The sequence below is a fragment of the Lynx canadensis genome, chromosome C1, assembly GCF_007474595.2.
Source record: "Lynx canadensis isolate LIC74 chromosome C1, mLynCan4.pri.v2, whole genome shotgun sequence".
Lineage (NCBI taxonomy): Eukaryota > Metazoa > Chordata > Mammalia > Carnivora > Felidae > Lynx > Lynx canadensis.
Genome location: NC_044310.1, coordinates 94,644,006 through 94,659,234, shown reverse-complemented (window position 1 = coordinate 94,659,234; position 15,229 = coordinate 94,644,006). Strand labels below are relative to the sequence as shown.

The following is a 15,229-nucleotide window of genomic DNA, read 5'->3' as shown; positions in this document are numbered from 1 at the left end:
CTTGGCCTGACTTTTCAGGTTGTTGTTTTCTCTCTCTCTTATACATGCTCTAATCCCAGAATGTAAAGATTGAGGTCCTCTGTGGGTTGAGAGAAAGAGCATTCCAGAGGCCTAGAGGGGGTGTTCCAGCAGGTCAAGCATTCCCTGAATGCATCTACGCCAGGGCACTGCTTCTGTAGCTTCCAGACCAGTAGAGGAGGTTATTTTGACTCCTGCTATGTCCCCAGTCCTTGCCACTCTTTCGGATACATGGTAAGAACTCAATTTATATGATGATTGACAAATGAAATAGATGATGTAAGGGGAAGTGGCAAATTTCTGATTCAGTGAGTTTAATGTCAGTCTGGGAAAGCAACAAATCCAGACCTGTCTAATCCATGCCAGGAACTCAGAAATTTGGGACAGATTGTAAAATAGAAATGTTTTACCCTGCCTGTATGTTTCCTCTGTATGTAGCATGGCCAAGTACAAACCCAAGGAAGCCATCCAATCCTTGATGTGTAGAGGCCAACAGCCCTTCTTCCCAATGCTAGTGGGATACATAAGACTGGAACCTGGGAACGAGAGCGTGAGGACAGGGACCCACGAGTAGGTCAGTAAAGTGGAGCCACCCCACTGAACACTTGGCAGGAACCCCCAGGCCCGTCTACGTACGTACGCACACGACAAACCAGCACATGGAGACAGAGCTCTGCAGCGGTCTTTTTCCTCTCACACAGTAGTTATGAGCCCTCTCCCTCCCCGGGCCCCATGCTGGCAGAGGAGAGAGCACAGCAGTGCAGGGGGAAGAGCGACTCTGTCCTCAGTCCTGGATCTGTGGTCAGGAGGACCACGTGAACGCAGTCACAGCTCCTCAGTTGTAAAATAGGCTTAGGTAGGCCACGCGGTTCCGGTGCTTTCTGAAGTCCTTGTCAGTGGACAGCTGCAAGGAAGGAGTATTGTCTGGGTCAATATTCTAATGAGAGCCCTCCACCTCTGGTCTTCCTGGCTCGTCGCTGCTGGTGTGGCCCGGCTGAAGCCCACCCCAGAGGAGCCTCGTCTCAGGGATTCTGTCAATGTTTGCATGCACAGCTACTCTCTGTCACCTTCCTCTGTTGCTGTCATGCTAGGAATTCTTTTCTACTTGACAAATCTCTGAGAAGAGCTGGTAAACTTCTCAAACACAAAGATTATGTGTTTAATTCCTCCATGTTACTCATAGGTCTAGCTGCCATGATGTGGATGCATTAGGCATTTAATACGTAGTTGTAGAATTAATCCAAGGTTCCTCTTTAAAAAACCTGGCACCCCCAGAATTATGATAACTCACATGGATTGAAAGTTTATTATTATTATGTTATAGGTACTGTGTTAGATGCTTCTCTACCTTATCTCTATCTTTACAACCTTATCAGATGGATTCTATTGTTATATCCATTTTATTTATTTTTTATTTTTTAGTTGCTTTATACCCATTGTAAAGAAAGGAAAATGGAGGCTTGGAAAAATTGCCCGAGATGACACAGTCAGTAAATATGGGAGCTAGTACTTGAACCTAAGCAGTCTGTCCCCTGAATTCATGTTCTTACCAGAATGGTCTACAGTCCCTGGGTGATCTAATACTCAAATGGTGTGATGAAAAGAGCACTGGCTTAGTAGTTACGAGATCTAGATTCAAGATGTCAATCTGGGCTAGGAATTTACCCAAGGGATACAGGAGTGCTGATGCACAGGGACACTTGTACCCCAATGTTTATAGCAGCACTTCCAACAATAGCCAAATTATGGAAAGAGCCTAAATGCCCATTAACTGATGAATGGATAAAGAAATTGTGGTTTATATACACGACGGAATACTACTTGGCAATGAGAAAGAATGAAACATGGCCTTTTGTAGCAACATGGATGGAACTGGAGAGTGTTATGCTAAGTGAAATAAGTCTCACAGAGAAAGACAGATACCATATGTTTTCACTCTTATGTGGATCCTGAGAAACTTAACAGAAGACCATGGGGGAGGGGAAGGAAAAAAAAAAAAAAACAGTTACAGAGGGAGGGAGCCAAACCATAAGAGACTCTTAAAAACTGAGAATAAACTGAGGGTTGATGGGGGGTGGGAGGGAGGGGAAAGCGGGTGATGGGCATTAAGGAGGGCACCTGTTGGGATGAGCACTGGGTGTTGTATGGAAATCAGTTTGACAATAAATTTCATATTTAAAAAAAAAAAGATGTCAATCTGGACACATCACTTAATCCATCAGAACCTGTTTTTCCTCCTCTATCATCTAGGGATCGTTCTGTTCCTACACCAGAAGAGCACTTGAGGATTAAGGAAGAAAATGTGCCTTTTGTTCGGTCATACATACCTTTAAAAATCTAATGAAACTGTGTAACTCTCAAAAATATAATATATGTGCATCTACTGTCCCAGGAGTAAGGACTTCCTGTAGCTCATTCAAACACTTCTGGATAAGAACCCCTGATACATAAGGAAGAGGGTTCCACAAAAGTCCAGTCCGATTACCTCAGTTCTTAGGGTTCTTTTCTGTAGGCATGGAACCTGAGCCCAGTCTGGAGATCCAAATTTCATTGGCCAAGTGATTTTTTTGGGGGGCTTCATCTCTGGGTTGTATGTGCCAGGGCTAGAAATAAAAATACAAAGCATCACATGTGATGACTTAGTGACTGTATACAAACTCCATCAGTACCACAGCCATCCCTGAACTTGGCCTAACTCCTTGAGAAAAGGAAATAGCCCAATTAGCTTTTTTTAATGTGGGGCAAGTGTGGGGTTTGCTTGCCTATTAATGTATTTCTGGTGAATGTTATGATATCTAGTCTCGCCATCCAGTTGGGATTAACATTGACTCTAGTTTAAAAAATATTTCTGCAACTCAATATCCTTGGTGGAGAGACCAAAAGATCCCAGGAGCGGTGGGTGAGAAAAAGAGATCTACCACAGTCATGAATAAGTACTGCTCATGATTTGAAACTGGTGGTAAAAGTGTAATGATAATCCAATCAGCAATCTCAGGATGAGAAGGCTGTTAAATTTTGATAGACATGGCATTATTTTATAATTGCTTTTGTTCATAACGCTTTGTTTTTGGTGTAGACTCTTCACTGTGTTGGAAACAGCACTTGGGATGGACATGGGGGCCAAGAGTCAACATTTTCACTTCCTTCATGCAACCTTGAGAAAGTTACACCCACTCTCTGATCCTTGTATTTCTCATGAGACAGGCAAAGACCTTGACCCTCTGCCCCACAGTTGCACACATGCTGAATGGCTTCCTGAAGCACTTGGTCTATAAGGGCCACGTGCTCAGCCCTGGCCTTCCTCCTGCATTCAGTTCCTCCTTGCTTAGCACACCCTTGCCACACCAGCCTCTGTCTTCATTCCACCCACGGGTTCCTCCCCAGCGTACAGCCTTCTCATTTGCTGTTCCTGCTGCCTGGGAAGCCCTGGGCCCAGATCTTCACAGGCCTGGCACCATCTTGTCACTCGGACTTCAGATCACGTGTCTGTTCCCCTAAAGACCTTTCTGGACATCCCTGCCAAAGCAGCGCCATCCATCCAATCACCCGGTTACTGTCTTCATAGCACATCGCCAGCTCACCACACTGCCTGGTGTGCCCGTGACAGTCTTAGCTTGTGGCTACTGTTTTGGTGTAATTAATAAGTTCACTCTCAGAAGTGTCACTGTCTGACTACTCAATTGTATGGTAACTGTCCTAATTACCATTGATTTTTTTCACGTTTATTTACTTCTCATCTGTCTGGACTCTAGAGTGTAGGGTCCGAGGAATGAGGAGCCTTGCGTGATGGGTTTAACTAAGCAAAACCTCGGGAACCCTTAAAAGTGCCTGGCACGTTTATAAACATTGACTGAATGAACCACTGTGAATTCGAATTCTACATTGCCAGAGATCTGGAAGGTAAGGGGTTGGCTCTTTAAAGATGGACGGGTGGTTTCTCATTGAGCTGGCGTGGTTTGGATGGAGCCTCTCCGTTGTACGTCCTTTCCTATTGCCGTTTGTTGAAGCACTCCAGAAAAGAGGAGACATACCCAGGATAATAAGTGTCCTTTGAGTCTGTCCTAAATCGAGGCAAGAAGGTATTAAATGGAGCAAAATTTTGTTTGTGTTTTTGCTCCCGAGGATGTGCAGTCTGGTACATGCCAGGGTAAAGCATCGTGTCCTGTTTTTCAGAGAAAGATAAACATGTTATAGGGTGATATATATATATATATATATATATATATATACACACACACACACACACACACACACAAAGCCTCTAATTAAAGAAAACAGACAGATCCTCTTTCTTTTCATGTATCACTATGTTTTCACTACTGCAGCTACAGATTTAAACCTACAGTAGGGAGAAACCCAAGATGAGGGTGGGGTTCAGCTACCTAAAGACACACATGCTGAGGCTGTAGAAAGACACCTATAGGCGGAAAAGGACCAAGGTGACTTCTTGCACCTGCTGTGTCTGTCATCCCACCCAGAGATTTCTTAGATCCAGTATCCCTCTCCTTGAGCTCAAGTGTCAGGAAAATGTTGACCAACAGATTAGGATCCTATACTGAAGACATTTAGACTTGAAATCCAATCACACAAAAGGGTTAAAAGGTAGGAATTTGTTTTTTTTTTCTTACAAGATGATAGGATACATATAAACAAAGCTTCTGTAACATCATCTGTGTCAGCCCTGAAGCCCTGTCTTGGTACTAGTTCTTTCTAGAATCATTTTCCACTCTCCCAGGGCTCTGACACACATTTGAGATACTAACATCCGAGTTTTTCAGATATATTTCTTAACAGCCTTGGTCTAAATATTTTTCTTGAATTGCAGGGGATATTTTTGGGGTAACACCCTGTTCTCTCTGGGATGCAAATACACGCAGCAAATACATACAGCAACATGGGTCACACTAAAATCAAAGCACATTCAGCCATTTCTAACCTTGTTGATTGACTTAAACCTTACAGCTGTCCTGGCGCCAAAAGTATATCCTTTTCTACTGGTTGGGATCCTAGAGAGGTTGTATGCCAATCCATACATCTTCAGGTAGTGTATTAAAAAAGGAAAGAAAGAAAACACATAATGAATATTATAGTCATCAAAACAGAGTGAACTCAAAATGTTCTTATCTGAATCTTCTCTGCAAAAGTTGCTCTTTCTTTTTTACTCCTGTGAGTGAGGACTATAGAAACAATTATATAAAGTAAGGCAGATACATCTGCAAGGAAACGTGGCTGGCTACGTAGAGTAAATGACTTGTGCATTCCAGTGAATCCAGTCCTGTGGGCCCCACAGAGCTGAATTTGCCCTAATCCCACCCTTGGTCAGATTACATTATTTCATGACCTAGCAGCACAGCAAGGTACCAAGGTTGGACTAATGGGAGGCATTGGTTCAGAGGCGTTTGGAGGTGGAAATGGAGTGAGTACTACATAAAAGACTATATAAGAGGCTTGTGGTTGGTGGGTGTTGATAGTGGAGACAAGGGTCCTTTAATTGCGACACTGGATCTGACAGCTGGCCTTAGAGGGCGAGGGCACCTTCCTATGCGGCCACCTCAAAGATCACGTGTTTTTCTTCCATGCAAGCTGGGTGTCCTCGAATAGGGAGCTGAGACCCACGCAAGGGAAGGTGAATACTCACATCTTCTGCTATGTAACATCCAGGCCCTCTGTGGGGCGCTCCTCGAAGAGGGATAAACTTGTTCCCCAACAAGTTTGGGGGGTAGTATTGAGGAAAGAGCTTCCTCTGTTGACATGTTCCAAAGGAGTAGTTATCCGGCGAATCTGAAGATCAAGAAAGAGGAGAAACTCCACATGAGGAAGGCCCCTGGGTCTAAGTGAGCGCTTAGGAAGCGCGTGGGGTGTGTGGAGGCCAAGACCAGGACTGGGCCGGATAGAGAACAAAAATCAGACCGAACCCCGTGGAGGGGAAGAACTGCATCCTTTCGCCCGCCAGCCTCCCCACTCTTCCCTCCTGCCCTCTATCCTTGACTCCCTTATCAGCCCCGCGCACCCGCTTTGCTGAAGCACATCGCGTGCGCAGCCAGGTTGCCACTTATGTACAGCGTTGCTAAGAGAACGCAGGGGCGCCGCGAATGCAAGGGGAGCGGCTCTGCGCGCGCCTGCGCTGCTGGGCGGGAGCCGCGTGCGCCTGCGCAGCTGCGCGGGACCCTCCCCCTGCCCCGCCTTCCCGCGCACCCCTGGGTCCCAGAGCAGTGTGAACTCTGCGTTGGGCGCAGGTGCAGGGAAGGGTTGTAGGACTCGCGGCTGCAGGGGCTGTGCAGGTGTGGGATTGAGCGGAAGGGCTTTGGAAGTTGGGCCACCCGGCGGGGATGTGCTGCTGAAGAGGGCTCCCAGGGCCATGTCTACGGCAGGGGAATGGAGGACTAAATGGAGTGTAGCCTAGACAGTTCCCTATTAGGCCCCTTTTAGACCCAGTTTTCCCCGCAGGTTGCCCCCTTCTACCTCTAAGTGGGGCACGCACGAGGCTTTAACACGGTTGGCAGCCTTGTGTGGAGCAGTGGGACTGCAGAGGAATCACAGAAGTGTCTGATGGTTTTAAAATCTTGAGCAGTCACTTCAGTGTTTTAAGTACCCGGTTCCTCATGTCCAAATTGGGAATAAAAACTCTTCCTTACAGGGTTGTTGGCAGGATTGGGAAAACAGGATGAAAGCAGTCAGGTCCTGGTACTTGATAGGTGACAATTGCAAGAGGTTATGAAGATAGTTTCCAGCCCCCTCATGAGCGCTCCCATCCTAACCCAAGAAGAAACGTCAGAGTGCTTGTTGCCTTTACCTTTGTCCTGAATATTTACACTAACCTGTTTTGAGTTTTGGATAGCTTTAGGAGTTATCACATGTGGTTGGTTCGTGCTACCCTTTGGCCTCTAAAGATGACCCTGTAAGCCACACGTATCCCAGGCTAGAATTGTCTGCAGGGATGATTTTATACATCTAATGCAGGGGGTTTTTTTGGAAACTTGCGGAAGCATTTTGCTTGTTAAAAACTACTGTGGGGATGCTCCTGGTCACTGGGCCAGGGAGGCTGGCCACCTCTGCAGTGCATTGCCCAGTCACAAAGTGAATTGTCACATGTCCTACTTAATATTCAGATATCTTGCCGGACTTTACAGAAATAATTGGTTGTGCCTGACTTATATATAACAGCACTAAGAAAATTTTTTACAAGTAATAGTGCAGAAAGCCCAATAATAGAGAAGGTTGTGTGAGAAACAAAGCTTATAAATGGAACAAAGATATGGTCTCAAAATTATTGTGTAATTTACTCTAAGCGTTCTGTCTACTCGAAATATAATTGCAGTAACACTGATGATAAATAAAATGTAAAAATATTGGTATTGATTTGATCATTTTCACTTTCATTAATATTTCAAGTAATCTTAATATTTTTTAAAATTTTTTCTTATATTTATTTATTTTTGAGATAGAGACAGAGTGTGAGTGGGAGGAGCAGAGAGAGAGGGAGACACAGAATCCAAAGCAGGCTCCAGGCTCTGAGCTCTCAGCATAGATCTCAACATGGGGCTGGAACTCACGGACTGTGAGATCATGACCTGAGCCAAAGCTGGACACTCAACCGACTGAGCCACCCAGGCACCCGATCAGGTAATATTAATATTTTTAGGTACTCACAGTATTTTTGAAATTAGTGTTTACATTATTAGTGATACGAAACATGTCTTGCAAAGTACTTGGATATTTTGGCATCTAGTTTTCTCATTGGTGGACTAGTTTGCTTCAGACTAATACTCCAGCTAAGAACAGGTAGAAAAGCTGGACTAAATAAAAAAGATATATTTGGAGACATCCAAGATACACCAAGGAAGGAAGAATATAAAGGGCCAAGACTGCAAAGAGAGGGGGAAGTCCAAAGTGGTGAGCCACAGTTAGTACTGATGTTCCCTTTCAACATGGGCTAATCAAAGAGTGGCTGAGAAGCACAGGGTTTGAGCGGAAATTTGGACGTGTGTCTCTGAAAGCTGGGGACCAAAAATTAGGTTGGCCGTGGAGGATGGGAGACTGGAAAACACCCTGGGCTTTTAGTTGGGACCCTATACAGATAAACTACGGGAATAAGGGTAAATAAGAAATAGACCAGCTCTCAAAAAACCCTGAAATCCAGCTTCATATCTATATAGTCTCCATACTGCTTTAAGGTGATCTGCTTGTACCCTTACTGCATACCAGAAAATAAATAAACAAATAAATAAGTAAATAATCTCTGAATAGAAATCATCCAAATCTTCAACTAATTTCTTATGATTTTTTTCATGCAAAATGTTTGGCATTCAACATAAAACAGCCACTCATACAAAAAAAAAAAAAAGAATAGAAATAAACCCAAAGGAAATCCAGAGATTGGAGTTCTCAAACATGGACTTTAAAGTAACCGTACTTGACTGAGATTTTAGAGTAAGCCTCCAGACTGCAGGGTACACATAGGAAGAAAGAGAAAGCAAGGTAAGAGGCTAAAATAAAAAGTTGATCAGACACTAAAAACAAAGTCAATAAAGATCTCTTTCTCAAGAAAGAGAAATTTTCCCCATCAATCTTCCTGTTTATGTTACTAATATAACACACAACTGGGTCCACCAGTTTGCATCCTGATTGATGCAAATTTATCAACTTTTCATTATTGCCAATCCAAACACAGTACAATCAAAGATGACCGTCTAAGGTCACCTGGGTGGCTTAGTTGGTTCAGCGTTCGGTTATTGATTTTAGTTCAGGTCATGATCCCAGGACATGGGATCAAGCCCCACATTGGTCTCCACGCTGAGCATGGAACCTGCTTGAGATTCTTCTTCCCCCTCTCTCTCTCTAGCTCCCTCACTCTCCCCTCTCCCCTGCTCACTCTCTCTCTCTCTCTCTCTTTCTATAAATAAATAAATAAATAAGTAAATAAATAAATAAATAAATAAATATTACTGTCGATGTGCTACATATATCTCCTGCATAAGCAACGGTGTGATGGTAAAATTGAGAAGTGAAGGTAGAACTTCAGGTAGTTCTGAGGATTATCAAGGATTTGATGTTTGAATGATGATGAAGTGCAAAGGAACCTATGCAGGTGATTATTTAGTACTGAAGAATATTTAGGCAAAGTTTTATATTGTGGCCACTTTTAGAAATTTTTTTTTAACGTTTATTTATTTTTGAGACAGAGAGAGACAGAGCATGAATGGGGGAGGGTCAGAGAGAGGGAGACACGGAATCTGAAACAGGCTCCAGGCTCTGATCTGTCAGCACAGAGCCTGACACGGGACTTGAACTCACGGACCGCGAGATCATGACCTGAGCTGAAGTCGGCTGCTTAACCGACTGAGCCACCCAGGTGCCCCATATTGTGGCCACTTTTGATGAAGACTTTTAAGAATTCACCAGTTCCCATCATATACATGTCTAACCATAGTTATAACATCAAGAGGATGGCTAATATTTATGCAGATTGTTCTAGTTTTATGAGAGAGTTTATCTACTTTCCTCATTTGGCTATGTATGAGGCCATTATAAGAATTATTATTCTGGGAAACCACCCGCTCTGCTGCAGTGGTCTAATTGAATGGGATAAATACATTTGATTTTTGGTATAATGTTTTAAGTAGATTTTTGTCTCATTTAAAAATATATTGCATTAAGTAATAAATCAGTTCAGCAAAGGGGCTGAAGCTGATAATTATATTCAAGAAAATTAAATGATAAATTGGAGAATTTTATTTTTTTAATGTTTATTTCTTTATTTTGAGACAGAAGAGAGAGCAAGTGGGGGAAGGGAAGAGAGAGGGGGAGAGAGAATCCTGAGCAGGCAGAGCTGGCTGCAGGGCTCGATCTCACGAATCGCGAGATCATGACCTGAGCCGATATCAAGAGTTGGACTCTTAACCGACTAAACCACCCAGGCGCCCCAGAGAATTTTAGAAGCAATAAAAAGGAATCAGATAAAAATTGTAGAAATAACAAGTGCCATCTCTGAAAGCAAGAATTCAATGCATGAGTTTAAAAGCAGATTATAAAAGCTGAAAGAACGAAAGAAATAGGAAAATGAATCAGAAGAACATATTCAGACTGGAAGCTTGGTGATGCAAAAGGACAGAAAATACAGGGAAAAAAGTATTAAAGATGAGAAACAATGTAAAGTTTCACTTCCATGCAGATTTTTTTACAGTATAGTACTGTAAATGTATTTTTTCTTCCTTATGATTTTCTTAATAATGTTGTATATTCTCTAGCTTACTTTATTGTAAGAATACATTGTATAATACATATAACATATAAAATACATGTTAATCAGCTCTTTATATTATTTGTAGGGCTTCTAGTCAACAGTAAGCTGTCAGTTACATTTTTGGGCAATCAAAAGTTATATGTGAATGTTCAGCTGCGCAGGGAGTGATCACTCTTAATCTCATGTTTTCAAAGGTCAGCTGGATGTATATGTATATATATATACGCATATATATATATGGAGAGAAAAAGAGAGCGTGCATGTGATAGAGAGAACATTTAACAATTGAAGAACTGGGGTAAAGAGGTAAGATAATTCTTTGTACAGTCTTTGCAACTTTAGGTTTGAAACTGTTTCAACATAATAATTAAAAAAAAAAAGATACCATTAGAAAAATGAGAAATGAAGCCAAGATATGGAGGAAGATATAAGCACAAAAACATCGAGACCTGCAGTGTCCATCCAATACAGTAGTCACTACCCGTATTAACTATCAGCACTTGGAATGTGGCTAATTTAAATCGAGATGTGTGTAAGTGTAAAATACACCTCAGGTTTTAAAGACTTCAAGTGAAAAACAGAGTACAAAATATCTCAATAAATGTTTTATTGGTTGCATATTGAAAGGATAGTATTTTGGATCTATCAGATTAAATAAAACATAGGAAAATAAACTTCACATGTTTCTTTTTACTCTTTTTTTACTGTGGCATTCAAAATGTAAAATTAAACACATTGCTCACATTATATTGCCATTGGATAGTGTTGATCTATGATAGATTAAGATCAGATTACCAATCAACGTGAAATTACAGATCATAAGGAGAAACAACTTAATAAAAAATTACAGATCAATAAGAAAAAACTTAATAAAAAAAATAGGTAAAATACTTGAATGGGAAGCTCAGAAAGAAAGAATATCCAAATAATCAGTAAACATATAACAAGTGCTCAACTTCAGCAGTCATAAAGGAATTACAAATTTAAACCACAATGCACAACCCACAAGATGGCTAAAATTATAAAGACAGGTAACACTTGGTGCTGCTAGGATGTGAAACAACTGGAAATCTTGAATAAGCTTTTAGTGTGAAAGGAAATTGATACAATCACCTTGGAAAACTCTTTGGCAGTATTTACCAAAGCTGAAATAGACATCTCCACGACCTAAAAACTCCTGCTCCTTGGTGTTTACTCAGTCAGAATGCATACAACTGTGTACCAAAAGACAAGTAGAAGAACATTAAAAGCAACATGATCCGTAATAGCCCCAACTGGAATAACCAAATGTCCATTAATGGTAGAATGGAAATTTCAGTTGTGCAATGCTCATGCGGAGGAATACTATATGGCAATGAAAAGGAACAACACCCTGCACATTCACAATGGTGAATGAAATAATTTAGACACGAACATTTACATACTGTATGAGTACACTTACATAAATTCAAAAATAGGCAAAACTAATTTATGTGTTAGAAGTTAGAATGGGGGTACCTTTTAAAGGAGGGTGGAAGGAAAAACAGGGTATGAAGAGGGCTTTTGGGGTGATAATGGTGTTCCATTTCTTTTTTATTATTTGTTTATATAATGCTTATTTATTTTAGAGAGAGAGAGAGATGGAGAGAGAGAGAGAGACAGAGCTTTATCAGGGGAAGGGAAGAGAGAGGGAGACACAGAATCCAAAGCAGGCTCCAGGATCTGAGCTGTAAGCACAGAGCCTGACGCGGGGCTTGAACCCACGAACTGGGAGATCATGACCTAAGCTGAAGTCAGCCACTTAACCGACTGAGCCACCCAGGCGCCCCAGAGGTGTTCCATTTCTGACCTGAGTACTGCTTATACTGAGGAGTTCACCCTACACATCTCACTAATGCCCAATACGATTTGGGCTTTTTTTGGTACGCATGGTAGAACGATAAAATAGTATATTTTTAAAAATCTGGCAATCCCAGAGGAAACACATTAACATTACTTACTTCTTTTAAAAAATAACATAGTCATACCCCTTTTCCTTTTTTTACTTCAACAGTTTAATTTGTCAGGTATTATCCCTATATTAACTAAAGCTATTCTTATTATTATCAGGAACCAGGAAGTCTAGAGTGTTATCACTTTTCCTAACAAGTTTTTGTTCTGGCATCCACTTATAAATCTGCTTTATTTGTTTTCCTAAACTGCTTGTATGAATGGCATTTAGCCTTCTTTCTTAATTCTAGACTTATTCATTATTTATTATACGGTGCAAGAGTCTGACTACTTCATTGTCTTGTAAAGTAGTTATATCTGGGCATTTATATATTGAAATGCACATTATTTTATTAGAAATTATTTTTTGCCTTTACAATTATGGCATCATGTTATTTCTGAAATTATGGGTGGTAGGTTGTGTTATTCATGAATTTAATTTTAGGATAATAAAGGGGGTATTACAAAATAATTTGTTACTCAAAGCAGGACTTGGATCCGAATAGAATTGAGATCCCCTGATCCAGTGAATAGGGATTCTGCTGGAGTATGGGTGTGTCTCCAGAAGGTAGAAGGAAGAGAAGAAAATAGACTTTCTAAATCCACTTTCCAGACTTTCTTAAGCATCAGTCTTTCTTGTCTGGTAGTAGAGGAATGCACATAGGCTTTGAGACTCTCAGAACTGGTTTCTTATAGGTACTGGTATGCCATTTACTGGCTACATGACTTTTAGAAGTTACTTAGCCTTGGTTCATCTGTAAAATGGCGCTAATCATTTCTTGCCTCTTTAGGCTGCCGTGAGAACTTGAGAGATAACACGGGACACATCTTCCACAGCAAATGACTGACTTATAATTGGCATTTAACAGATGTTAATGCACTTCCAATCTACCACCTCCCTGCCCAGGGCTACAGCTAACTCCAGGAGTACCTTTGTGCAAATTAAAAAAAATTAAAATGTTGCCTTTTCATCTGAGTGGGTGCCATCTTTTATGAAGGCTCAGGACTCGATGAGAGGACCACTGCCACAGCCCTGCCTGGATCAGGGCTCTTATATCATCCCATGCATATCCCAGCTCCTTCCAGTTAGATTCCCATACGGAAGGAATGAGTTTTCATACATGTATTAGAGTTTAGGAACATGATTACCATAAGCAAATTTCCAAAGAAATGGCTGGGTGATCCATGATGTGATTTGGTTGTCTTTTATGTTCCCAAATGGATCAGATGGCATAGACTTTGAGTATCTCCAAGAATATCTGGGCCAGATGTCCCCCTCGGAGGGACTTTCAGCCAGCCTGTCCCTTTCATTTACCAGCTCCATGAGTCACCACTGACACAAATAGACTTTAACCAAGAAAATGAAGGGTGTGACTAAGACTGGCTGCTAGGCAGCAGCCCCACCCTTGAAGCCCTCCAGAAGTCATTGTGACATTGCTTTCTGAAGGGCAACATTCTGGTGAGAAGTCTACATAAACATAAAGACCACAGTTCGAAAGTCGGCTCTGCTAGGGACACCTGGGTGGCTCAGTCAGTTAAGCATCTGACTTCGGCTTAGGTCATGATATCACAGTTGGTGGGTTCAAGCCCTGCATCAGGCTCTGTGGGTTCTGTGTCTCCCTCTTTCTCTGCCTCTCCCCTGCTCATGCTCTGTCTCTCTCTCTTTCAAGAATAAATAAACATTTAAAAAATCAGTTATGCTAATTATTAATTGCATAATTTAGGGCAAGTTTTTCTCACAAGATCTCGATTTTGTCGCCTATAATGTGAGGACAATATTCACCACACAGGAGATAACCCATACGAAGTACCTAGTCTCATGCTTGGAACACTCACCTTGATAGTTCCTGTCTCCCTTCCTGCCCTCATGGATTTGGTTATTCAACAAATACTTATTAAACTCTTGTAATATATGCCAGGCACTGCTCTAGGCAATGGGAAGATAGTAGTGTACTGAAATCCTTGTCCTCCTAGAGGTTAATTCTAGCGGAGGAGGCAGACAATAAAAATGGTAAATATATAAAATGTAAGAAATTGCAGGTACCAAGAAAAAGCAAAAGAAGCACAGAAGGGGAAAAGAAAAAAGGAGGTTTCAATTTTAGGTTGTACAGCCAGGAATGGCCTCACTGAGAAGCTGGTTTCAAGGAAGGGCCTGAAGAAAGGGTGGTCCAAAGGCAAATGGAGATCTGGGGAAAGTGCTGTAGGTTGTGCAAAGGCCCTGAAGCAGTAACATACCTGGACTATTTGAGACACAGAAAAGAGGCTGAAATAGTTCCAGGGGCAGGAGTGAGATGAGTCCAAGGAGGTGAGATAAGAACCATCGTGACTCTAGAGCTGGATTGAGCCTGTCCTCTTCTTGCAAGTAGTAGGTATGCAGTAAACATTCATTTGAATTACTAATTGAAATGTAAATGTAGCAGGAAAAAATGGGGGGGGGCAGGGCACCATTTTTTTTGGCTGCAGTAATTTCTGCATTCTAGACATGGTGACAGAATCAAAATCTTTATGGGAGGGGCGCCTGGGTGGCTCAGTCGGTTAAGGGTCCAACTTCGGCTCAGGTCATAAACTTGAGTTTCGTGAGTTCAAGCCCCACGTCGGGCTCTGTGCTGAGGGCTCGGAGCCTGGAGCCTGCTTCGGATTTTGTGTCTCCCTCTCTTTCTGCTCCTTCCCTGCTCGCACTCTGTCTCTCTCTCTCTCTCTCAAAAATAAATACAGATTTTTTTAAAAAATAAAAAAAAATCTTTATGAGAAAATAGTGACATTGGAAAAAGATATTAGTCTGGGAAACCATTCTAATCTAGCAGCTGGCCACTGTGTTGTTCAAAGATGCTTTTCCTCGGAGTCTATGGCCTCTTTCATGTCCTTCACCAAGACCGGTTCCTTGCATCCTCCTGTCCCCTCAGTGTTATTTGCCATAGCACTGACCTAAATAGAAACTCCTTCCAAAGGGACCGCCCAAATTCCTATGCTCTATTTTACTCTAGACTCTCTTATTCTTTG

General features: G+C 41.8%; 1 protein-coding gene across 1 annotated transcript; it reads right to left on the bottom strand.

The window, feature by feature from the left end:
• Positions 1 to 690: 690 nt before the first annotated feature.
• Positions 691 to 6,121, bottom strand: PIFO (primary cilia formation). The gene is made up of 6 exons (XM_030327747.1): positions 6,029 to 6,121; positions 5,657 to 5,799; positions 4,955 to 5,053; positions 4,050 to 4,180; positions 2,504 to 2,621; positions 691 to 922 (listed from the first exon to the last, which is right to left on the bottom strand). The coding sequence occupies exons 1-6, from the start codon at positions 6,045 to 6,047 to the stop codon at positions 854 to 856; spliced, it is 579 nt and encodes a 192-aa protein (XP_030183607.1). The 5' UTR covers positions 6,048 to 6,121; the 3' UTR covers positions 691 to 853.
• Positions 6,122 to 15,229: the final 9,108 nt, after the last annotated feature.